Source organism: Gouania willdenowi, chromosome 22 (assembly GCF_900634775.1).
Source record: "Gouania willdenowi chromosome 22, fGouWil2.1, whole genome shotgun sequence".
Taxonomy (NCBI): Eukaryota; Metazoa; Chordata; class Actinopteri; order Blenniiformes; family Gobiesocidae; genus Gouania; species Gouania willdenowi.
The window spans coordinates 14,486,582-14,513,108 of NC_041065.1; the positions used below are offsets into that span (position 1 = coordinate 14,486,582).

Genomic DNA, 26,527 nt, shown 5'->3' on the forward strand with positions numbered 1-26,527 from the left:
ATAACATGGTCTATCTAGTCTTGGATTATTCATTTAAATTGTACAGGATTTTAAGCGACCATAACAAGGCGTTCAATGTCTGGGAGGAGATAGAATACACAGAGGTATCATAATCACTTTGTTTTTGTATTCAGGAGAATAAGAGGTTAGGGATAAGAATGAAGACTTTTTAGTCTTTTCCTCACCAATTTTGATTATTTACCGATGAACATGTCACCTGTAGGAACTAAAAGGCATCTCGGCACGGGAATTGGAGGCATGTCGCAGAGAGCTTGAAGAAGAGTCATCAAGGCAACGACAGCACTACTTGGAAGATGTGGAGCTACTAAGAGCCCAATCAGAGGAGCGGCTGCAGGCCAGCATCCATCAGCTGAAGGTAAATAAAGGATGCTCATAATGGTTAAAGGATGTAAATGGTGATTTCTATTAAAATGTAATTTGTTCATAAAAAACAATGCAAAGATTTCAATTTTTGAAAGTTGTGTATTTGACCTGGAGTGTATTTTTATGACATTATGTAATAGCCCTGGATTATTGAGAGCTGTGTGTGCAAAGGGTGGCATTGCCCCCTCTAAGCCCCAGCTAGACCAACTCATTCCTAAAGACAGTGTTTTTTTTCTCTCTCTCTCTCTTGGATTCTCTCCCACTGGAGCTTTATTCAGACCCACTTTCCCCCCCTCCACATAATCCCACCACCATCAATGTGAAAGTGTTCATGTCAGTCTGTTTCTGCCATCTGAATCTGCATCGTGTTGCACTCAGTTATTACTACTGCCATCTGAACAGTAGCTACATGGGATGAATCTAAGCTTTTTTTTATCCTCTGACGCTGAAGGTAGTTTTATTTGCAGACTTTTAGTAGCAGCCTGAATCTGTGAGCCAGTGGTCTGCTGCAAGCCCGAGAGACGGGATTAAAAAAACAAAAAAAAACATTGAGTTAACCGAAAGCGTCCCTCCAATTTTAATTTATTTTGTCATTGTCTCCTGTTTTGTTGATATTTTGTAATTGCTCGTTTCTTTCAAGACGGACTTTGAGAACAAGAAGAAGGCAGAGCTTGAAGAATTAAGGCGGAGCTTCAGTGCTGAACAAGAGGAAAAGGAGAGGAGCTACACAGGCAAAATGAGCCAACTCACAGCCCAGCTTCAGCAGCTGGACGCTGTGGTTACACAGGTATTTCCCTCATTTACTAATATTGTAAAAATATTTTAAATAAAATCAAGCTCGCAGTGATACAAAAACTCATCAGTCACTTTATTCTATGGAGGCTGAGAAAGCTGAAGGCAGGGATTATTTATTTTCATTCATTTATTTTATTTTTTGTTGAGCACGATTATGGTGCCTGCATAGGCATATCACATAAATTATATATGTACATTTATTTAAAAACATACAAGTATGTATACACAATCGCAACACCACATCTACACTATCCTAGACATGCTGATGGGAGGGGGAGAAGTACAACCATATTTAATCCCCAAATAATGAAAGAAAAAAAATACCATTTAATGTAACACAATGTTGCATCTTTGTAAAACACATCGGAACAACCAAGTCCTCTTACAAGGAAAACCAATATCCAACAAATCATTATACATTACATTATCATTACATGTTCTAAAGATTATGAAACGTTATGTGGGAGGAATAATTCTTTTTGGAGGCAAATGGAAGATGGACTCTCTAAACTCATACATAATCTAATAACTCACAGGAGGTTATTCATATTAATGAACCAACTCTAAATCTGCACACACGGACATAACATCTGGAGCACGCATCCAGCATACATGTCACTTAGTGTCTAATGTTATCAAATGTACCATTACCTAACTTTCTTCCTGGGCTGATATTGTTACATTATGCTTTTTTCATTCACGTTTTAAAAAAATCATTTCTTTTTGCATCACGATGGACTTACAAAATCACAATGGACTTGTTACAAAACTTGACTTCAAAAGTGCTGAAAGACTCGAGGGCTTTCAGATGTTTCCTATTACTAAATCTGTTAATTATCAATATCCTGGCAACCGTTTCTAAAAATGTCCTACCAGGTCTTTTTTTGTGTGCCGTTTCCGTGACACCGGCTTGATTATTTAGACGTTACCAAGCTTGCACACACTTACTGTCCCTGTGAGGTTGACCTGAAGAGCTTCAGCGTTGTTGGGAGGGGCCTGTTGTCAGGGAAATGGCATTGTTTAGTTGAAGCAGGTGGCTGCAAGAGCTGTGCTTGTTGAATAGATGAGAGGAAGAGGGAAAATAGAAGGTATGGTGCGAGATGAAGGAGAAGATAAACCTTGGAAAAGAAAGGTACGACTTAGAACTAGAGGGAGTGATCAAGCTAGGTCAATAAGTTTGCTTTTCTTGCTTTATTTTGAATCCGGCTTGGCAGTAGAACATTGCTTATAGTAGCCATGTGACTTAAATGGGTTTGTTTGTCCTACAGAGGACATGTTAAATGTATATACAGCAGGGTGAATATTACCTTTTAAGTCCAAAACATGCACTTTGCATTAGTTAGGGCAGTTTCAGATATTGTTATAGTCTTCAACGGGAATGGGTGTTTCTCCTGTCAGACACTCTGCATTGTGTTAATAAGGAAATAACACCATTAGTTCACATCTGCTTTTATTACTAAACGTCTATGTTTTGTTTTATGGTGGAACAATGAGGGCAGGCAGTGTTGGACCTCTGTGAGTAAAATCTTAAAAAGCGTTCCTGTTCTCTGCAGCTGCGAGCAGAGGTTGGCTGTCTGCAGGGTGAGTTGGAAGGTAAACGTGCAGAGATGGAGACCATGGACACATTACTTCAACGAAGGGAGCGTGAGAGTCAGGAGGGGGGAAACCTTCTGAAGATGCTCACTGATGACCTGCAGGTGGCCAAAGAGGAAAGGTAAGGGCATCATTACTAGCCTAACTAAATATAACTTGTTGCTTTGGCAAAGGGTGTCACTTTTAGAGTTTACGTTCAACTTTAACTAAATAACAAATCACACAGAGGAAAACAAGATGGTGGTCATTGCATGATTGGTGAATGTATTTATATTTAGTTTTATTTTGTGTTTTCTTATTTGCCGTATTTAATGTTGCTAAAAGTACGTTGTTGCTCCTGTCACATTCTCAGGCACAAACTACATCATGCAAATGAAAAGCTGAAGGACGTGTTACTGGAGATGCTCCGCAGTATTTTGGCGACCGAAGAACTGGTTGGAAAAAAGATCACTGCAAAAAACTCCAAACCAAGTCATCATTTGAGCTCCGCTGGGAATAAAGATGCACTGGAATCAGGTCAGATTTTCTAAGAACTGGATTTTTCCATATGCTGTATACATATAATTGTATTTGTGTTGTAAACCACCTGCTTTCACTACAGAAACATCATCCGACGACCTAGAGTTGACCCACCAGCTCTGTGAAAGCCTGCTGATTACAGGTCACCAAATTAATCCCGGAGGAGAAGAAGCAGCACTGAGTGCTTGCAGCAGGCTGCGCCTAACAGTAGATACACTGCTGGAGCTGCTTAACCAAGCCAATTGTCAGGTTAGGGTTGTGAATTTTCTGATGCCTTAATGCCCACAAAATCATATATATATATATATATATATATATATAAAACCTTCTTGTCTAACAAAAGTAACTTCCTTCTTTCTTTACCAGCTGGAACAAACCCATATTGTCCATCTTTCTCTGGAGGAAAAGTTCTCTCTAAGAAGAGAAGACTCCGCCCAACTCCTGGAACAGCACAAGCTCCTATTGGAGCAGCTTGATCAGGAGGCCAAAAAGAGGAGTCATCTCCAGCTGGAGCTCCACAAAGCCGAGGGTGAGCATAATTTTCTTGTTTGGCCTGTCTAGTTGATCAGCCTACGCATCATTTTATTTGAAATATTACTAAATTGTCTTGTGTTGCATGTGTGCTCAGGGCTTCTGGAAGGACACATGGCTGAAAAAGTAGTCCTTGAGGAGTCTCTGCAGCAGAAGGAGAATCAAGAGGAGAAGCTTGTGGAAGAACTGGAGCTTCTGAAGGTGAAGCTGCACCAGATGCAGGGATTAAAGGTTGAGCTGGATGCACTAACACGGAAGCATCAGGAGCTCAGTGAGGAGCATGCCCTTCTCTTGCGCCAGAAGGAACATCTCTCAGCTGGACTAGGGGAAAAAGAAAAAGGTGAGTCATTGACATCAAACTATGTGCATCTGTATGCATACAATGTGTTGTGACCTCTTTTTAGCACTTATGTAATGTTTGTGCTCAGATGTGTCCTTTCACCTTAGGCCAATGGCTCAATTTAGATCCTGATGCAGGTGAGAGAGGAGAATGTGGGTGAAGTGTGGGCAAACCAGCAGTGTGCTGTGAATTTCTGTGCGTTTGCTGTTTTTATTATTGCTAATAAATCTGTACTTATTCGAATCCTCTGAGTGCTGTGCCTGTTGGGCTTTCTGTGCAGAGTATTTAAATTTTACCCGATTCACTTCTCTCATAACTCTTTAAAATCATTGCATTCATCATATTTACCAAAATGTATTTAATGTTTTTCGTTTTCCTTTTTTTCCAGCTTTGCTGGCAGAAACGGAGCGTCTGTCTCAGGACAGGCTGGACCTGGAGCGACAGGCAGAGAAAGACCACAACGCTTTGTCCACACGCCTCAGGACCGTGGAGAGGGAGCTTGAAGAGCATGTAATAAAGGGTCAAGAAACAGAGCAATACCACAAGACCAACACCGAGGACCTCATCCAGCAAGTCCAAGCTTTGGAGAAACAGCTGAAAAACAACAGGCAGTTCATTGAAGTAAGTCCAAAAAGATGGAAAGTTAAGCAACTTTGCTTCTTGATTTAATTATTTCTAAAAAAATAATAATTATCTATTTCATTTGTTTTGGTTTTCACCAGTCATAAAATTTTGTTATCTTAATAGGAGCAAGCTATTGAGAGGGAACATGAACGAGATGAGTTCCAGCAGGAGATCTGCAGGCTCGAGGCCCAACTTCGACAAACAGCTAGTGTGGATAACAAAGGACACAAGGTGAGGCCTTGTGCCTTTAAGCCTTAACTACTGCAGTGGACTGTTAACTAGTGTTATTTCTCAGTCAGGTTTTACCCTAAAAAATTTTCTTAGAGATCCCATTGTAGGTCAAGCACCTTTACACCCCGGCGCTGTACAAAAGTAAGAATTTATACAGTGCATTCCTTCATTTGCCACTTTTATATACTGACAGAGCAGGCTACAAAAATGTGTACCTTCACATTTTATTGGGTAGTATTGTTTAACTGTCTTATATAAATACATAAGTATGTAGATCCATTCTTATTCATGCACGCTAAGCAGGTATAAAAGGAAGAATGGATGTTGTTCCTTTTCATTCCCTAAGAACACTGTGCAGGTCTACTAAGCCTTCTTTCACTGTTCAAAGTGCCCTATTAAACTGTGGACACTGAAAACCAATATGATCTATTGAAGGTTTTTTTTCTATTAGTTTCATCCATTTGTCACAAGCTCTGATGGTAGCAGGTTACCCTTCACATGATTTTTAGACTTAAGTTGACTCTTGATTTCTAAAGCAGAACATTTTTTTTCTTTCCAGACCTTGATAAAAAAAAAAAAAATTTATACAGTAGAGAAATATTTTATTCATATTTTTGTCTCCTGGTTTAATTGATTTGACCTTCCAATGTCTTGGTGTTTGAATTGCAAAACAATTAATTGCATTGTTTGCTACTCACACAGTTTGAAGTGATGAATGATTTATTTACTGAAGCTGACCTTGATTATGTGTTTATCCCTCTGCTGATTGGATTGCTGTAGTATGAGGACTTGGTTCTGCAGGTATGAATTCTAACTGTAGCGTGTATTTTGTAGCTTCTCCAACTTTAGTGCATGGTTGATGTCAGTCTTATAACTCATTCATGAGTAATTTTTGTTTTGCTTGATTTGCTTGTTTGGTTTTCTTGAATCAACCACAACATAATGTTCACATTTCGCTCACTGTGTTAGTCTTTTTTCATCATTCTTAATTGAATAAGCAATTTTAAAGTTTGCATTGCAATAAATGCCATCAGTTTACTAATTTTCATTAGAAAACCAGTTTCAGAGCTTTTCTGTTTTTGTAGCCTTCAGTGCTGAAGTTTTCAGGAGTCATATTGTGACAATGATCCTCTACAGTACTTGGAGTGGGCCTGCATTTGATAAGCTTCCAGCAGTGCTTTAAAGCCTAATATAGAACATGTTGAAACTCACAGTTTTGATTGGTTCCCTTCTTTTAGGCCTGCTATTTTATTAATTAATCTTACTTTTTTATTAATCATATCAGGATTGATTAGATAACCTAAACCAGGTCTATGAGACCAATGCTGTGGGTTTCTGCTATTCCATTAGGAAATCTTAAGATTTAAGATGATACCTGAGTGAGCACATGAACATATTGTTATGGTCAGGAAATTTCATTTTGCATTTGCTGACACTTTTTTGTACTTTTTCACTATATGTTTTTAGTCCTCATAGCATCCCTCTCACTTAACTGTAGTGTCTGTTTCCAGTAGCTGCAAATCAGGCATGGCTTATTTACCATTGTTGTTGTAGTCTTACACCTCCAATATTCACTCTGCAAACGGTCACTTAAAATGTTCCTTTTCTATACAGGTGGAAAGCCTTCAAGCTGCTATCAAAGATAAATCGGATGACCACGCCTCTTTGATTGCTGCTCACCAACAAATTCAACGTGATCTTACAGAACGAAACGAAGAGATTGACCGACTGGCCGGCAGAATCAGAGAGCTTGAGCAAGCTTTGCTTAATAGTGCAGAAAGTAATAGATTGGTTTCTCAACTGGAACAGGAGCTCCACAGAGCAAAGTTAAGAGAACAAGAGCTCACTCAGGTTAGATGCACTTAAATTCTGGGATTGAGGTCTAGTGTTGGTGTCCCTCCTGCTTTCATAATTCACTCGTCTTTTTGTCCGTCAGGATAAGCAGGCACTGGAGCAGCAGCAGCTGTCCAGCAGGCTGCAGATCTCTGCTCTGCAGTCTAAACTGGATGAGACTAAACATTGTTACCATGACGACGCCCGGGACCCCACCCAGGAGCTTAGAGAGGCTCTGGACACTGCTCAGCAGAGTCTACAGTGCAAAGAGCACGAGGTCTGTCGAGTTGGAAAAGTACTTTTGATTTTCCACCACATGCTGTAGCAGAATAAAATGACTGGAACTATCAGGTGTTTCCTGTTAAAATTAAATTAGACTTAGAGGGCAGTGGTGGCCTAATCCACTGTGGGCCATCACTGGGACCTTCAGCAGGTCCCCTTAACAGAAATGTTTCCAGGACTCAAAAATAGATTCCTAATCGCAATAAGACTCTTCGGGGTAAGTAAAGGTAAAAAAAAATGTGGTTTCAAAAATGATATTAAAAGTAATTGCTACAGTCATTTTGTTTCGCTGTCGATCATTTTTGTTTTTAAGGTGCGTTTACAGTTTTTCAACACACCTTTGACTCTTGCGCTGCCTTATAGGGAATATTATTGTGGTGAAAAGCATATATTTACAGAAAAAATGTTATAACATTTAAATCTTGTATGCTTAGACCACTTTATTAAGTAATGTTTCTTTTTTAGGTTGAGGTCTTGGTTGAGCAGCTGGACAATGTGCAGAGGGACTTGAGCGTCAAAGAGGTGGAGCTTAAACATCTCGCACTGCAGCTGGAGCTGTTGACTAACAACAATGCAGCTCACGTTCATGAGCTTCAACAACAAATTGCTGCTCTGACGGTAAAACCAAAATCCCAAAACATGACCAACGCATGAGCATTTATTTTTTTATGCTTTAAATGTAATTTATTTTTAATTATGTTTGTCCAATAGCATTTATTGAAACATTCCTTCATTAAAAGTAAGGGTAAATAATGATGTTATTTTCTTTATTGCATGCTCATTTTTGTCAGAGGTTGGAATTAAGTGATGGCTTAATTCCTCCTCATCTCAATATTTAACCAAGACTACAATACTCAACAGAGGTTTAATGACCTGCTTTGTGCATTTGTGCTTCCAGGACCGTGTGTCTGCCCTCACAATTCTCCAGGAGGAAAAAGACAATCAGGTCAGTGCAGAAGAGGATGAGACCCTCCCATCTGCACTTCTACAGGAGAAAAATCAGGAGATTGATCATCTCAGCAGTGAAATCCAAAAACTGGAGCAGGAGCTGGAAAATGCAAAGGACAACAAGGTCGGTGCAGGCCTCCAACACTTGAAGGAGCCATAATTTGTCCACTAATCTTTTTCTTGTAACAGGCTCTGGAGGCTGAAATTGAGGATCTGCGCTCCCAGGTGGAGCATCTTCAGTCTGAAATCACTCGAGTGCGCCACGACAAAAGCGAAGAAGAGGAGCGTTACATTGAGGTCATCAGCACACTGCAGGGAGAACTTTCCACACTGGGTTCCAATGCGCATGAAGTCAGTGACTCTCAGGACGGGGACAGCTTCAACCCTTCACCTGCTGCCAGCCCTGAGCCCCAGCAGCTGGAGCAGGACAGGAGATGGCCACCAGGCAGCCTGAAGCAAGAGCTCGCTCTCACTCATTCTGCACCTTCCAGCTCTTTACGGTCTCATCTCAAAGCCCTCCAGACTCAGCTCGACATTGCTATAGCTGAAAAAGAGGGACTGGAACGACTGCTGATCACCCAGGAAGAGGAATACAGAGGACACGGAGAAGTGTTTGGAGAGAGGCTCAAAGCTGAGATGGAAAAAGCAGAGGAACTCAAAGGTTTCCTGATTCTGAAGGAAGCTGAGCTGAAAGGTGTTCAGACTGAACTTGAAGAAGAGAGGGAGAAAATCAAAGTCACTGAGGAGGAGCGGGACCGTTTGAAAGTGGAGACTGACGAGGGAAGAACTCTACTGGAGGACAAAGCTCGGCTTAACACTTTGGTTCTGGAATTGCAAAGGAATGAGCAGGACAAAGTCCGAGAAATCAATATTCTTAAAGCAAAACATCAGGAGATGGAAAAGGAAATGGAAGTTGTCAGAGAAACCAGCATCACTCTAGAGAAACACGTCCAGGAGGTGCAAGCTGAAGTACTGGACATGGAGAAACTGCTTTCTGAGGAAAGGGAGAAGATACAGACCCTTCAAACAGTGAAAGAGGAGCTGTTTGCTGAACGTGAGGCACTGCGGAGGAGGGAAGGTCAGCTCCAAGAGGAAATTGAAAAGTTGAGACTGGAAGGGATCTCACTGCGAGCCCTAATTCAGGAGCTAACTGGTAAACTGGACAAAAAAGAAAGCTGTCAAGAAGAGGCTCAGAAGGAAGTGCTGGTGAGTGTCCGGGATTTTATTTATGGGTTACGATTGAGTAATGGATCGAGTTATTTGTTTTGTCTTGATTGGAACATTTCTTTAGGGGTTCTGCTAATCTTTGATGAATCAACAAATTTTACAAATAGAAAGTAAAAAAACTAGGTTGAGACAAGTTGGGCTGATAAAAACAATCATTTGACTAAACGGCAAATTATATAATCGCTTGTGCAACAATGTTTTGTGTTAGATGCTCACAACCTGTCTGTGTGTAGACAGACATTTTACTATCACAACACATGTGAGCAATGTTGCCCATTATGGCGATCTAGTATGTAACCTTAGTCGCTAGCTTTTGTTAGGCATTGTTTAACATGTTTGTCAGAGGATCATTTGTATTGCAATGCAAACATCAACTAGGCATTTTAAACATGTTGGAGGCAATTACTTATAGCAAAAGAGCTGACATGTTACACTGCGGCACTGTCGGCCACATGCATGAGTCAGTTATGTCAATATTAATTATGTGGACAGATGCTCTGCAGCCGAGCTCCTTAAACACCAGTTCACGCCATGTAACAGTGCTGTGTAACAGCTGATACTGGTCCACAATGAAATTGAATTGTGTACAGGGGTTTGCACTGTTTATTGTCCAGATTAGAATTAAAAACTAAATGTGCTGCAAGTATCATGAGCATGTTTAATAAGATTTGGCATACAATCCAAAAATGTATGTATTTGTGTAAACTTAAGATGTGATAGATAGTGAAGATCCTTCTGTAATTAAAATATCATTGCACTAATTTTTATAGTAATGCTTTAATGCACAGTTTAAAAGAAAAATTAAATGCTGCAAATTACATTGACATTTTTAAGGAAATGAAATTAATATTAAATACATTTAATCAAAGTTCTGTTTTAGGCCAAGTATTTTAAACTGTATCAGTAAAAGTGTAGTTTTGATTTTCGTCCCTACACTTTTGTCTTTTTAGTCACACAAGTACATCCCAGTATTATAGTTTTGTGCATCTCTACAAAGACTGTAAGCTTCGGCACTGGTGTATTAGTTCACTCACGCTGCTGTGCCCATCACAGGACCACATCTGGTTGTAGTTAGGGGCGTCACCACGGTGACGTGTAACTGAAAGCAGAACCCTCTCGCGTAGAGGAAGTGACATTACAACAAGGAAGCAGGAGGGAACTCTTCGATGGCTTTACGCTTTGGTGGATTTTATTTATTCTTATTTTCTGTGTAACAAGTTGTGATGAGTAGTGGTTGAAGGTTGTGGTGAAACCATTTATGGACATCTGTACTGTTTAGGTTGGATCATGTCTTTGCTTGTGGTTGAATGTCGTACTGCACATATTTTTTTCCTTTGTTTTGCCACTTTGTCTTTACACACTGATGCTAGTTATATTAAGGTTGTGTTAAAAACTATTACATGTGACAAAGAACTGGACTTCTAATGCTAAACCCAAGCAATTTTCTCTTGAAATGATAATGATAAATAGTGAAGGCTTTTAATGCTTCTGTGTTAACCAACTGGGATTTCCATTACTCTCAGACCAATGCTGAGGTGACCCTCGCTAAAGTAGACACTGCCTTGAGAGAAAAGGAGTTAGAGATTGTCAGACTGACGACAGAACATCAAGCTTTAAGGACCGAGCTGATCTCAGTGCAACAAGCACTGAAGGCCAGCACAGAGAGAGCTGAAAGTCTACACCAAGAAGGACAGGTGGGACCACGATGGCTGGGCACAAACAATTGTTGTTAGATTTCATGTTTAGATGACTGTTGCCGTTGGATTTCTTTGCTCAGGCTAAAGACCGAGCTCTCCTTGATTTGGAAAATGACAACCAACGGCTGAAGGCACAGCTTGAAAGTCTTCAAGAGGATGTTGCTGTGCAGGAAGAGGAATTAGCTCATCAGCAAAGAGAGCTCGAGCATCTTCACCAACGATGGGATCACTGGGACAGAACTCCTCAGCATTACACAGAAAAGGGTAAGTGCTGATCACGTCATCATTTTTTTCATTTCTGCAGTATCGAGGCTCATTTATGTAATGAGTAGAGGTAAAAGTAATGGATTACAAGTGCTCACATTACTGTAATTGAGTTGCGTTTATGGGTACTTGTACTTTTTTAAGTATATTACTAAATCAGTAAGTAAAGTAATTCATTACATTTCTACACCCAACCGTTACTGAGTAAATTATTTTTTGTTTTAAAATGATCAATGGACATTGTGAAACTACAAAAAATTAAATAATCAGACAACAATCAAATGCATCACATTATAATCGACCAACCAGATTAAACTTGATGCACTGAGCCAAAACAGCATTGAATGCTGGTTATTTTCTCAGTTTTAGATTTTGTAAATTTTGCTATACTTAGATCCTGAGAGTTTTGCTTACTTTGAAAAGAGTTTTATTTTAAGAAGAATTGTACATTTTGACAAACCTTTTATTTTATACAGATGCCTTTGTGGAAAATAAATTGAGTTCCAATTGTGCAAGATTTTGTCTCTTTCTTTACAAGTTTATACATGAGATGTTTACTGTATGCAAGGGAACCCTGGCAAGATTTATTACCAAAAATAAATGTGGGGAGTGAAAGTAACTCGTAACTTTTACTTTGAGTACTATTTAATTGAGCTACTTTTTACTTGTACTTGAGTATTTTATGTATGTAAAAATTCAATCAACGAGCAACACTTCTACTTGAAAAGGATATATCAGTACTCTGCACACCTCTGGTAATGAATGTTTTACTCTCACCATCAGGTCACTCTCACACAGTATTTCAAGATATTGTAACTGCCTCCCAGAACGAAGTGTCTCTGAGCTCTCCAGAGGTTTTGAGGAAGATGGAAACTTCTGACCGGATCCCAGAACAGTTGCACACTTCTGTTCTGGGTTCACGTCTGTCTGAATTCAGTTCTGTCAACATTAGTGGCCTGGACCTGCCACAGGGTAAACCTTCTCCCCAGGAGCTAATGGAGTCTCCATGCTCCAGAACCATCACGCCAGATCATGTCTCCCACAAATCCCACTCCACATGTGCTGGGACGGGTTCTGACAACTTCTCTGTACTGGATTCACTGGATCCTGAAAAGGTAAATTTCCTTTCAGTTTAACAAAATGAGAAATTTCAAGTAGGAAAAAACAAAATCATCGTAACGTGTGTGTGTGTGTGTGTGTGTGTGTGTGTGTGTGTGTGTGTGTGTGTGTGTGTGTGTGTGTGCGTGTGTGCGTGTGTGCGTGTGTGCGTGTGTGCGTGTGTGCGTGTGTGCGTGTGTGCGTGTGTGCGTGCGTGCGTGCGTGCGTGCGTGCGTGCGTTTCTCATGCTGCAGGATTTGGAAGAACTGGATTTAACAACACCTTCATCCATTCTCGGATCTACCTCTTCTATATCAGCAGCAGAATGGGCAAGTGATGGATATGGCAGTAGTGAGTATTTCTTCATCCCAAAATCTGTCAGATCATTGCACAGATGATGTTATGCTGCTTGTAATATGTCTTGATTATAGGGTTGTGCATTGACAAGAATCTGACAATACGATTCACGATTTGCATGTCGCAATACGATATATCCCAATACTTAACAAAGAATATGTATTGCAATATTAATAATTACAAATATCACCTTTACAAGTACAAAATGGTATGAAATACAATTGATTAATTGATTAGTAATTGGTAACTAACTGTAATTCAAGTACCAATATTAAAAACAATTGGTATGTTTATCAAACTGTCAAATCATATTTTTCAAAAAAGTTTAACTTTTGCTTCTACAACAGATTCTGTTTCTGTTAAGTTAAAAAGAAACTAACCTCATACATCTATAAAAGTATCTTTTATAAAAATAAAGTGCAATCAACTTTCAAACTTAAATGCATTGTGGAGTGAGGTAGTTTAACAAGGTCCTATGTGTTTCACTGATGCCTAGTGACTGGGAGTTTACATGCTATGCATATGTTAGAGCACTTAATGGTTTTTCCTTAAAAAACGTAATTTAAAAAATTGATTTAAACTTTTTTTTTGGATTGATACGATCATTGCACTGTGAAATATCGCAATATATCACCAAATCGATATATTTTTTTACACCATTACTTGATTTTAGATTATTTGTCCAAATTTTCAACTTGGTTACGGATTATTAGGAGTGACTATTTTACTAAAAACCAGCATGTAATTAGGAATGCATTGACTTGGTTTTCCTGTGGTTCAGATGTGAGTTCAGAGTTGGGTGCCAGGCTGAGGGTGGAGCTGGAGCAGACGGAAAGACTAGATGCGCAGTTTGTGGAGTATCTGCGCTGCAGAGGAATGAACCCCACAAACACAGACAGCGCTGCTGGCAGCATGAGCTACAGTGAAGACCTGTTGTCACCAGAACTTCAGGTACGTTTCCCCACACATTAAACGTGCTTTTAATGTTTTACTCAGTGGAAGATTAACCTGCTCCTCCATCTCTTTGCAGGGTCTGTTGAAGAAAGTGTTTCAAGAAAGCTGTCAAATTCTCACTTTGTCCCAACGGCGCACTGCTCCCTCAACACAACCTCATGTTTCAGACTTAAATGTCGTCTCTCAGAGTGCAGGACTTACCGAAGATTGCTCTGCTACACTGAAGAACCAGGAGGGATCTTCAACTCCAATGGGCTGGCAGCAGGAAAAGAGGGCCCTGCAAGAGACCGTCGTCGCTCTCCGAGAGCTGCTCTGTCGAATGGCACAGAGACGCACACAAGGAAACTCAACCGTAAAATGATTTAAATGACAAATTCCTGATAATTAATTTGAGATGTTTTCACCTTAAACGAAAACCCAAAGTGGCCTTAAGTGTAATAATTGATCTGTTATCATTCTCAGAGTGAACGCAGAGCTGATGATAACTGGGATGGAGACCAGTCAAAGGCTGATGAGCGAGTTGAATCTCAGTTTAGGGCTGAGCTACGGGAGAGCCAGAAACAACTAAGGAATACTTGTGATGCTCTGCAGGAGCAGGAGAACAAGATCTTGTCTCTCAGGTGTGTTGACTGCTTTAGTAACTCTTGGATTATTGTAGCTTGGTTGAGAAATAGCTTAAAAAACGTGATAAAATCAAAAATGTAATACCTGTTCAATAATGTAACAAGATGCTGAGTGTAATTTTATTATTTAGTCAAGGATTTATGGATTAAAGGGCTCATTGCTTCAATGTAGGTGTGTGTACAATCATAACATTTTGGGTTTTATTATATTTCTTGTTACATTTTGGCTCGTTGTTACCTATCGGGCTCAAACAGGCCTTTTTGGTTATAAGGAAATCTTCTATTAGGAAATCTAGTTGTCTTAACTAAGTCTGGTTACTATAATCAATATGACCTGGATGACTAAAAATCGTCAGACTTTATTAAAAGTAGTCAAGATGGAACGATACATTCAGAGAGCACTCAGACAAGGTAGTGCTTATTATAGCGTTGGTATGCTATGGGAACATGAGTGTGTCAAACTCTGACTCAAGTCTGGTATATTTTTGCCTTTTCTCAGGAAAACTGTTGAAGAGTGTGAGGAAGCATTGAGGAGGGAACAAAACAAAGTCCAGGAGCTTCATCAAGAGCTAGAACAAGAACGAGCTCTGAATCTTCGGAAAGACAAGGAAAACGAGGAAAGACGAGAGGCAAGTTTGAAGTATTGTTTCTGTATTTCCCCACATAGCTTCCTATTTACATGCCCCTTTTTTGCTGTCTGTATATTAAACAGAAAATGCAATTTCACTCTGGTTTGACAGATTTTCAGTTAAAGCCATGACATTCTTTCTCTCTCCAGGTTGAACATGTCTCCTCTGAAAAAAAGAGGACAGAAGTCATGTCACTGATGGGTCAGATGGAACAGGAGAGAGTTGTTTGCAGCAACCTGAGACAAGATCTGCAGATAGAGCAGTCTCGCAGTGTGCTGCTGGAGAAAAGTCTTGCAGACACCCATAAAGAACTAGAGGAGGAACGGCAACGATTTGGCCTCCGAGAGCGTCTCCTGACTGAGGCAGAGTCTCGCCTGGCTGACAGTCACTCTAAGCTTTCAGATGCTCACAGAAGGCTGGATGAGGAGCGAGAACGCTGGTCCAAACAGGTGGATGAGCTTAGTCGCAGACACGAGGTCGATGCAGCAAGAGACACAAAATTCATCTCAGACTTGCGCTCACAGCTGGAACATGAGCGCAAGCAGGGAGAGGAGCTGGCATTAGTCACAGACCAGCTGAGAGCCCAGCTACTGCAGAAGCAAAGGAAGTGGGAGCAGGAGGACCGCATCAGGAGGACAGAGCTTCAGAGAGAGCATGAGGCAGCAGCCCGGCAACATGTCGCTATGGAGATGTTGAAAGAGCAGAATCGGGAAGTTGGCCATTCTTTAGAGTTGGAGAGAGAGCTGACCAAGAACCAAGGTGTGGAACTGGAGGAGCTGAAGAATACACTCCGCCTGATGAAGGAGAGGCAGAGAGAAAGGGAGGAGGAGTGGGAGAGACAGAAAAGAAAGGAGAGGCAAGAACAGAAGGAGAGGGAGAAGAGGCAGGAGAGGACCAAAAACAAACTGGTAGGCTCAACATTGACGTTAAACTACGTTTACACTGCCGGTCTTAATGATTTTTTTTTTTTTTTGCGTCTTTTATCAGTTTGGAGTATGAACAGTGTGACCAGCACACGCAGGCACGCACTGTTTGCTAAAGTAAATATGGAGGCATCATCTCGTCGCGGCCTGTGTGTGACACTGATAATATGTTTAATATAATAAATATTTATTATTTTTAAGAACACACACTCTTCCACCATCTACTTTTCTACTTGTATCCTCCACCGGGGTTCCCCCCTCCCCTGCCGCCTTGTCTGGGACACAGAATTATAACGCTATAACATTTTGATGAGGTAAAGGTCCGATAGAATGCCAGCTGGCCATTCAGACAGCGGTCGCATTGCAAAATATCAGATCGGATTTCTATCCACATATAAAAGGGCCCAGAGTCGGATTTGAATACATCTGAATTGTTCTGTTCAAATAGACATGAAAAAATCAGATGTGGGCAAAAAAAATCGGAATTGACCTGCAGTGTGAACATAGTTAGACACAATCTTTGGCTGCAGATTTATGTATCCGAATGTGACGTGATTTAATGTAATTTGTGACTTCAGCGTGAATTGGAGTTCCTACGGCAGCAGGACCAGCAGCGAATGCAGGAGCTGCAGCGCACTTTAGCAGAACTGGAAAGAGACGAGAGAGCGATGGCTGCACAGAGACTGGGAGGGTGGACGACTGGACAGCAGAACAAAGCTTCATCTACACATCACAGCGTCCTCCAGTCTGACAGCACCCCGGCCAACGTCTCGCAGCAGCAGCAGGTACCCAAAGGATCAATACCTGGGATGGAAATGTGTTCACAGAATATTTGTCATAATAAATAATATTGAATAAAACTTCTACAGAAACTTTCCAGCTCCCAATCTAACCTTTTGGAGAACTTAGTGAAAGATGACTCTGAGTTATCGGAGAATGTGACATCACTGATTCAAGAGAGGGACAACCTCAAATTGAGACTGGCCCAGTTGGAGCGAAGGCTGCGCCACACAGAGAGCGAGCTCGCCAAGGTCACCATGGCAACAGAAAGCAGACCCATCAACGATGTTACCAGCAACGGCAAGGTCAGCTGAAGCACTAGGATAAAAACAAGGGACTGTGAGCTGAAGTTGGCACATTCAAAACCGTTTTTCCTAAATGATGCAACATCTTATATTGGTGTAACATTACAAATACTTGTAATGAACTGATGTAGGTCCATTTATTTACAGTTGCAGCGTTTGTACGAGCGCTACCTGCGTGCCGAGAGCTTCAGGAAAGCGCTGGTGTATCAGAAGCGTTACCTTCTGCTGGTGTTGGGAGGTTTCCACGAAGGTGAGCAGGCAACGTTGCGCTTTATTGCTTATTTGGGGGCTTTGCCGGCGTCCCTCCCTTCCTCCCAGCGCAGACCCATTGGAAGATTCAGGGCCGTGGTACAAGCCGTTGTGGCAGTGTCAAGGTAAACGATTGACAAAATGGTTCAGTTTTAACGGTAATCCCAAGTTATTGGATGAACCAAACAGGTGTTTTCTTTCTAGGATGAAATTCCTCACTAGAAAATGGCAGAAAGCAATCAGAAGGTTATCATCTGGAGTTGTCAATGGACACGCTCCAGGTCCTCTTCATGTACATGGTAAGAATCCTTCAAATCTCTTGACTTGCATTAAAGTGTGAATGTCTAGTGTTGTGTTCAAGACCGCACTATCCGAGACCAAGACTTGCCCGAGACCAGCATGCACCGAGACCAAGACAAGACCAAGACTTTCGGGAGCCGAGACCGAGTCAAGACCAAGACCGAGACAAACCGAGACCAAGACCAAGACCAAGACCATAAACATTTTTTTTTTTCAATTTAAATAAATAAATAAATAAATAAAATTATGACAAGGTTCAACAGTTAAATAACATCTCTCTTTAATTTTAGTTTATTTTAAATACATTTGACGGACAAAAAAAAAGGTGCCTGCAAAAAATTAACTAAAATATTAAAACTACTACTGCTACTGATACATTCACAATTATTCTACATATTTGAAAACAAGATATTTATGTCAGCTGAATGTACAGCAAGTGTTTAAAAGCATTTCTGCCAAGAAATAATGATTCTTTATTCTGATTCTTTCAGTTGTTCAGGTTTAACAGGTCACAGATTTCACAAGATAAGATTTCAGTTTGAAAAAGCCTTTACACAGGTTATTTTTATTAATTCACTTAGTTGATATAGTTTAATTTGGTTGCTGTAATATAACTGGATATTCAATTCACAAAGATTTCCAACTGTAACTGTAAAAGTGAAACTTTCTGAAATAAAACTAAAAACAAGTTGTCATCAGTATAAAAAACATAGAGCTACAGGTAGATGTGAAACTAAATAAAACAAACTCAAACCCTGGAAAAGTCATGTAACAAATTAATCAATAGTTATTATATATATATATATATATATAATTATTATTATTCTGGATACAGTGGAAACAGAAACTATAAAAAATAATTATATTTTGAACCTGTTTATATTGTGGGGAACATATTATATACATACATGTAATTGGAGTCTAAAGTCACAAAAAAACCACCACTTTAAAAATATTTAATATTATTTGAGTGCAACTCTGCGGCGATGACGTGCTGGTGACGACATAAACCAAGATGGCGGCGGCCCGGACTACAGCCGACATTATGTAATAAAGCCTTAAAAGACATGGATATAATGAAAAGAGTGGATGGACAGATGCATAAACATGCAGACTTTCACACGGGGACACACGGACTTATTAAACACACACAAACTTATTAAACACACACGGACCTCAGTAAACACGGTAAACGGAACAGGCTTCACCGCTCGGCTGGCACTAGGACCCAGAAGCAGAGTAAGTGCGTCCCCTATCCAGCATTCACAGGCTGTAATATCATCAGTTTATCATTTTACCAGTTATTAGAGCTACTGTCTTTACCAGGGAGATAATATTTATTACTGGTGATTGTTTTCTGGAGTTTTACTGGGATTTTTACCGGTGATTAGTTCATTTCTCCCTTGCGCTCCGCGGTCCAAACTGACACCGGAGCCACACAGTATGAATGTGTCACACACGTCACTCAGTCACAATAAGGAAGGTTGTGGTCATTATACGGGGTGGATTAATTAATGAATAAAGGATTGTTTTATCCCGTTCTTCTCCGTGTTATTATCACATTATAAAAATGTTTAAAAATAGCAGGAATTAGTGCTGGTCTCGAACGGTCTTGACGGAAAATCCCGAGTCCGGGCAGCCCGAGTCCAAGACAAGACCGAGTCAAAATGCTTCAGAGTCCGAGACAAGACCAAGACCAAGACCGGTCTTGACCACCACAACACTATGAATGTCTTTAATTGAAATATATTTAACAGGTCCCCAACCTGAAGTTCTAAGGCAGCAGCTGAGCTTTGATGATCAGTCACTGGAAAGCAGACACACAGTCTCCGCCCTCGTCCCTCCAAGCAAATCACCTTTCAGGTTGCACAACAGGTTTGGACCATCGTGTGACAGATTTTTGTCCAATTAGACTGAGGTGTTTTTAAAGTTTGTGTATTATGGAACTTTTTATCTTTAGATCATCCTCCAGGACAACTCTGCCCTCGGTGCGTTTAGGTGGAACGTGTCAGGATCCAGAACAATCCCTGACACAGTACATACAGCATATTGAGAAAGTCCAGCAGCGTTTGGCTGGATCCAGACAAGGTGAGTGATTGTTGAGAAAGGAGTGAATCAGCCACACAGAGAGGAACTCAAGTGTATGATTGGGGATCACGTGGGGTTCACTGGAGTCACAGGGTGCACAGTTAGCATTGGGTTGACCGCTCTCACCTCCACTCTGTTCACTTTCTGCATGTTGCGATTTAGAAAGGGTTAATCTGTTCTTTACTGTGGTGATGTGTTCATGACTGTAAGGCAAATGCAACATTGTTGCAGTTCCAAGCACAACTTCCTGAGGCAGGACCACCTTTAATCTACAGCATGGATCACATTTCTGTCACTCTTAATCCCACGTTTCCTGAAACACATGCTGCCATTTCCGTATCCCACAAATCTTTGTGCCCTATCATGTTCAAACCTAGTAAATGACACTCTCTTAGCCCCACCCCCTAATGAGGGAAGGAGGATACAGTCAGCTTGTTCCCCTGATATGATTGGTTATCGGCAGCGATGGCTGCAGGAAAACAGGACGTGGCTGTACCTGAGCTGCTTGTCGCCCCTTTACCTGAACGGTCCAGGTGAGTGTGAGTGGAACAGACTCACACTTGGTGTGTTATTTTCTTTCATGTACAAATGTTCACTCTGTGAGGTTTGATTTTAAGTGTTCTGCTGACCTCCTGTTATTATTATGTATTATAATGTAATATTGACTTGTCTCGACCTCAGGAAGTGTAGTTATTATATTTTGGTAGTGACTAATGGGGATCCAAATACATGAATAAATAAATATTCTCAGATTAATGAAAATACAAGGGAGATAGTTGTCAGTCCAATAACTGTATTGCTGCTCGTACTATTTTCTAATTTGGAAAACTAAAGTTTTCTTTCTTGTCTTTGTTTTTCTTTTTCTTTTTCCTCCAGGTTCTTCAGATCTCCATCCTGACCCAAAGTAGTCCAACAATTTAATGTCTGCATTTTATCAATCAGCGTAAAATATCCAATGCCTTCCATGCCTTACCCTCTAAGTCATGTTAATGTGTTCAAATGTGTGTTCAGAATATGTATTTCAATATTTACCTAATTTATTTTTTATTTTCTGTTCTGAATGTCATTAATGTGATGCTGCAACAACTTTTTTTTTTAATTAAATGACACGTTCTAATTTTTTCTACCACATTTGTTTTATACATTTTGAGTGATGTAAATAAGAATGTTGATTGATGTCTCTGGATGTGTTCTAGTTTTTATATAAGAAATTAAGATGAAACACTGCAAAGGAAAGCATTGACTCTAAATGTGGACCTAATGCATTTTTCTATGTTTTGTTTCTACCAGAAGGACAATAAATATTTTAACTTTGAGATTTGTTAATGCTCTTTATTCACTTAGCAGCCTTCTACTGTTGGATACAAGAGTCATAAAATTAAGAGTATGCATGTTTTGGCTAAAACATTAGATACACTAGATAAAATATACTGGTCATTTAAAAGTAGCTTAACAAATAAAATGCAACAATTGACTCATTCTAGAAAAACTAGTGGCTTCTTTTTGTAAAGAAGTCTATATAATGTATTATTATTCCAGATTACAATTGTAGGTGGGGAGAACATGTTTATGGATCAGTTTCTAAGCTGTTCATAATGTGACAGTTTGATCAGTGACTTCTTTATACTAATGTAATCACACTAAAGGAAAAGTGTCCATAATTAACCTACGGAAGGTTTTCCTCACATTAATTTCTCCCATAATCTGCCTATTTAACCTACTAATTTAAATGAACTGCTCAATATAAGGGAGCAGTTGCACTTTACAGCTACATAAAACATCTTTTTCAGATATGACGTTAAAAAGAACTGTATCTATCTTGTTGATATGAGAAGGCATTGATCCAGTCATGTATTGACAGTTTGACAGATTTATCTTTAAACCAGATGAAGAAGAAAACTAAATGTTTCAATAGTGTCAATTTCATAGAAAGAAAAATCATGTACAAAATATTTTTCAGCAGATATGAATTCATAATCAAATCTAAGAGTAAACAGATTGATGCTAGCAGGTTAGCATTATTGTTCCAGTTCTACAGTGATCTTTGCATGAAGATTTATTCTCTTTGGGGTATTAAAACACAAACTTTTGAAAGCTAAATGCTCATAATTGACCATTATACTATCATTAATGTCAATAAAAAGTTTTGTTTTCACAAGAGTTTAGTTGCACCTTATTGACGTGATCAAATACAAATAATAGAAAGTGTCTGTTCGTACGGTTGCCTTAAAGACAACCCTCAGTGCTATTGGTACGGTTACCAAAGTACATGTATGCAGCCTCTTATGGTTAAGGTTAGGTTATAACCCAATATTGCAACACTTTTTAGGGTTAGGTTTAGCCTTTTAGAGTAAGGTTTAGTCTTAGTCACGTAATCTAAACTGGCCAAACAGGGGCGCTGCGTACAGATAGAATGTTGGTATATTGATAAAGCAACTGTATGGATAGCCACTGCCCAAATAATATGATTAAATTAGTATAATTATATCCAATGAAGTAAAAATCTGCACTTTTGAGGAATAAGTAGCTAAAATGTCTCAAGGTTTGTTTGAGTATCAAGACCTGCTTAGCAATTTGATTTATCTCATATTAATGCAAAAGATTTCTGTAAAAATACAGTAAATGGTGATCATTTGCTGTGATGAAAAAAGTTGAAGTTGACGCTCAAAGGTTTATTTATTTATTTATTCATTGTATTTTCCCCATGAAGACTCCAGCTTTTCTGATCAGACCAAACAAGCAGCTTTCAGGAGGAAAGGAGACACATTTACTGAGAAAGGAGCACATGAAAATTAGATGGGAAAAAATAAATAAATGTTTCTTTGCACTTATTTAATAAAGAGTGTTTTTACTGTTCTAAAATATTTGATTGCAAATTTAATGTGATTTTTATGAGACTTGAAGAAGAATAGTCCAAATTAGTATTGTTTTGAAAAAAGGTCATAGTTTTTTTTTGTAGAATATAGTGTTTTATACCCATTTTTAATATATAAAAACATTTAAAGCATATTGCATGCAGTGAAGTAGCTAGTTGTACCTAATGAGCTTTGATAAATGTTTTACATGTAAATAGTAATATATACACTATTGTAACAAATTGTTTGTGTGCTCGTTTGTTTGCTGCAGCCAATCTAGGTCTCCTTTGAAAAATAGATTATTATTTTCAATGGGACTTCCTGGTTAAATAATGTTTAAAAAAATGTAGTGCCTTTAAAAAAAATATATATATATTTTTTAAATGTAATGTCGATTTAAATATTGCCGTTTCTTATCCATCATTTGGATGATTGTAGTATAGTACCGTCTTAATTTAGCTTAAATAAATTATGAAAGAAATTATCTTTAAAATATATCCTTTGCAAGGCAGCATTTTAGGAATAATCTCTCCTCTATTTTTTATTTATTTATTGATTCTACAAAATACACTTTTTTATTTGTATTTTCTTGGATGGTGGGAGAAAACTACAGTACCCAGAAAATCCATGCATGTCCAGGGAAAACATGCAAACTCCAAACAAAAATGACCCAAGTTTCCATACCAAGGCTTGAACCCGTGACCTGCTTGCCTTCAAATTCTTTGAATTGTTGCCCAAAGATTATTGTGAGCTATTTGATCACATGAGTGATGCTGCACCATTGACAAGCTATAGTGTATGACACTTTAAGAAAAGTATTAGATTAATCAAAAAATATTAAACACGATTAAGAGAAATGATTAATGCATTAGCCTTGCTGCTATAAGCCAAACCCCCAGAGGAGGGCTGCTATCACCAGAAAGAAGCTCTACATGTCCAGAGCCTGTCCCACTGGGCCCCTGCCAACATTGGCTTCTACAGCCAGGCCCTCAGGGTAAGTCCCAAAGGCCCCTAAAGGGAAACATGTCATTGCTCGTGGGCAGAATTGCTAAGTAGTTGGACTCCGACATTCAATTCAAATCAACTTTATTTATTCAGCACAAAAAACAACAAAGTCGTCTCAAAGCGCTGAACAAAATATAAAGTCCATAGTAAAAGAACCCAACAAGATCCACATGAGCAAACATTTAGCGACAGTGGGAAGAAATCTCCAGCAGAACCAGGTTCAGAGGTGGCAGCCATCCGCTTCGACTGGTTGGTAAAGTAAAACAAGAATTTATTACAATTACATTTTTAAATTGTCTGAAGCTTTTATCCAAAGCTATATAAAACACAAGCAGATAGGGTTACGCCCCCTGGCGTATGGGGTGCCAAGTGTAAAAATTTTGTATAAAAGTTGTAGCTAACACAATTTCATTATTTATCTCACTTTTCTCATATTTAGCACATTTTCCTGTATTTAACCACATATATAGAGGTTTAACACTAGAAGTCCCACAGAGGTGTCAAATGAACTTTTTACCTATAAAACCCATAGAGGTGTCATTTGACCCAAAGAGAACACAAAAATTATTTATTTTTAATGACAGTGTGGTGTGAGAAATGTGCAAAAGAACAACTGTGATTTGTTTTCAATGGTTTTTATTTAGAAGAATCTCCTTCATCCTCTTATTGAGACTCGTGACATACTTGGCACTGCCACGGTATCTCTCTCCTACATTTGCCACATGTGTATTTGTGGCAATGAACACATCGCACAGTTGCGCGATTGCTCTTGCAGCAATGGTTGATCTGACACTTAGCCCTTTTCCCAGGGCCAGGTGTAGGCGGTTGTTGTTGGCGCAGTTGCTCTTTGAGTGCCTTCTTTTCACTCACATGAGAGTTAGCCAACTCTCTTGCTAGCTGAACCAGGAAGTCCACCCGTCTCTCCTGCACCCCGGTGCATGCTTGATAAAGCAGATGTGCATTGAGTGCCGCCATGTCGATCATGTTGTAGAACACGGCGACTGGCCATCGCCGTGTTCCTGTGCGCACACTGTACTCCCGCACCATCTGGTCCATCACATCCACTCCGCACTTTGTGGTGTTGTATTGGGTGATGGTGTTTGGCTTCCTTTTGATGGTTTCCTCAGTCTCAACCACGCTGTGCATGCTGCTGAGAATGTAGACGGTCTTTTTTCGTTTGGGCGCATACACCGTCAGCGTGGCACCAGTGGTGGAAAACACCTAAAAAAGAAGAAATTGTTGTTATTATAGCGGTTTTAAACACAATGACACACTCAGAGGTGTTGATGGAATAAAAAAGACCAACAACATACCTGAGTGGTGAATTCCTTGCGGTCCATCTTTCTAGTTGACTGAGGAATTTCCCGGCGAATCTTGTTGACTGTCCCGAGGATGGTGGTTTTCCGGCTGAGCAGTCGTCGTGCAAGTGTCAGTGATGTAAAGAAATTGTCCGTGGTGACCGTCCTGCCTTTGTCCATAAATGGTTCCATCAGCTTCATCACCACACTCTCAGAAAGTCTCTCCTCACTGGGACGACTGGGGTCCTTTCCAAGATATGGGAGGACATTGCAGATGTACTTTGTTTTCAAATCACAAGCCACCCAAAACTTTATGCCAAATTTGTCGGGTTTTGTTGCAATGTACTGCAGGAAACAGCAGCGAGTCTTCGATGGGAAAAGCTGTTCATCAATTGTGATGTGTCGACCAGGGTTGTAGCATGTGATGCAGTTGGTAACAAACGATCCCCACACATCCGAAATTGCAGCAAACTTATCTGTCTGCACTCGCTCACTGCGCGTAAACATGTCATCAAATCGTAGGTGACGCATGATGTCTTGGAAACGGTTTCGTGACATAATTCCAGTGATAAGTGGGTTTCCCAGGCATGCTGACCAGCTGTCACGCAGAGATGGAACCTTGGTCACCCCCCTCAAAATAATAACAGAAATAAATGCCATTAGTTCATGGAGGATCATGAACCAGTCCGTCTGCTCCGTTTGCCGTGCATGCTGAATAGTCCATTCTTGAATGGGACGGAGCATGCCAACAGTAATGAAACAGAGGAAGCTCTGAAGGCGACTCCTGATTCTTCTTCTGGCCTTTGCTGTTGGCTCTCCATCTGCAGCGTACGGTTCCATTGGAGTGAAACGGAGAATTGTACCCACATGTTCTTCATGCCACACTGTGCCCTCTTTCGCCGTCTCTGTGGGCTCACTCTCCAACCGAGCTCTCTTTTCCAGATGAGGAGCAGTCGCGTCATCTGCAATGTGAACAAATTCAAATTATTCTTTTCTTCGGTTTTAAATAAAAATAAAGTCAGGAAATGAAAATAGGATGTTTGGGAAATCTAACCTGAAGACAGCTCAGAGTCCGAATCCGAATTTGGCTGAAGGTTTATGTCCTCCCCATCTGAGTCACAAGGGTTTGCATTGTTCAGGATCAATTCCAACGCTTCTTGAGTGGTAAACCTTCTCTGCATTTTGAGTAGAATAAGTGTGGAGTGTCAGCAGGTGGAAGCAGCCAGCTATTTATTCCCCACAGCACAAAAGGCTGCATGACAACATGGTATTCCAGTGGTGTCCAATTCCGGTCCTCGAGGGCCGCTAATCAGCACACCTTATTCAAATGATCATCCAGCTCTGCAGAAGCCTGATAATCATTTGAACCAGGTGTGTTGGAAGAGGTGACTCTGTTTCTTTCAATGTTTGTAGTCTGTGTTTGTTCTCCCCCAGCATCAAGCAGAACGAGTTAATAAACGGGGCATTGTGACTTTAGCTTCCAGGGCACTTCCCCCTAACATTCCAGACTTCCATTGTTAGAGTCAGGCTCTCCCCCCTGCTGATTTCTCAGGTGATTCATTTACAAATTAATAGAGGCAAATTGTAGCCATCAGAGTCGTCAGTTTGGTCCTAGAGTTCATTTGACCCTGCTCTGGGACTTCTGGGGGGATATAGAAATCCCTGGGACTTCTAGTGTTAAGGTTCACCCCCAGGGACCAGGCACCCCAGGCCCCCCAGGCCGAAAAGAGCACCCCTGGTGCCCTGGATGGGACGAGGCCACCGGGCTGAGCTAGGCTTGGTGTCAAGGTTCACC

At 40.1% G+C, this 26,527-nt stretch overlaps 1 protein-coding gene across 1 annotated transcript in view; it reads left to right on the forward strand.

Moving 5' to 3' along the window:
• The window catches only part of pcnt (pericentrin), a 38,864-nt gene extending 18,381 nt beyond the window's left edge, over nucleotides 1–20,483 (forward strand). Inside the window, 32 exon segments of the mRNA XM_028438119.1 lie at nucleotides 224–376; nucleotides 1,025–1,171; nucleotides 2,733–2,893; nucleotides 3,125–3,288; nucleotides 3,374–3,540; nucleotides 3,658–3,820; nucleotides 3,920–4,162; nucleotides 4,270–4,299; nucleotides 4,551–4,783; nucleotides 4,910–5,017; nucleotides 5,798–5,818; nucleotides 6,632–6,868; nucleotides 6,954–7,127; nucleotides 7,598–7,750; nucleotides 8,031–8,204; nucleotides 8,270–9,286; nucleotides 10,831–11,001; nucleotides 11,085–11,268; nucleotides 12,052–12,383; nucleotides 12,621–12,717; nucleotides 13,505–13,674; nucleotides 13,754–14,029; nucleotides 14,140–14,297; nucleotides 14,800–14,929; nucleotides 15,079–15,837; nucleotides 16,431–16,637; nucleotides 16,722–16,937; nucleotides 17,085–17,311; nucleotides 17,391–17,485; nucleotides 19,244–19,361; nucleotides 19,447–19,574; nucleotides 20,451–20,483. Coding sequence (XP_028293920.1) covers nucleotides 224–376; nucleotides 1,025–1,171; nucleotides 2,733–2,893; nucleotides 3,125–3,288; nucleotides 3,374–3,540; nucleotides 3,658–3,820; nucleotides 3,920–4,162; nucleotides 4,270–4,299; nucleotides 4,551–4,783; nucleotides 4,910–5,017; nucleotides 5,798–5,818; nucleotides 6,632–6,868; nucleotides 6,954–7,127; nucleotides 7,598–7,750; nucleotides 8,031–8,204; nucleotides 8,270–9,286; nucleotides 10,831–11,001; nucleotides 11,085–11,268; nucleotides 12,052–12,383; nucleotides 12,621–12,717; nucleotides 13,505–13,674; nucleotides 13,754–14,029; nucleotides 14,140–14,297; nucleotides 14,800–14,929; nucleotides 15,079–15,837; nucleotides 16,431–16,637; nucleotides 16,722–16,937; nucleotides 17,085–17,311; nucleotides 17,391–17,485; nucleotides 19,244–19,361; nucleotides 19,447–19,574; nucleotides 20,451–20,482 — 6,645 coding nt within the window. The 3' untranslated portion in view covers nucleotide 20,483.
• The last annotated feature ends 6,044 nt before the right edge of the window (nucleotides 20,484–26,527 follow it).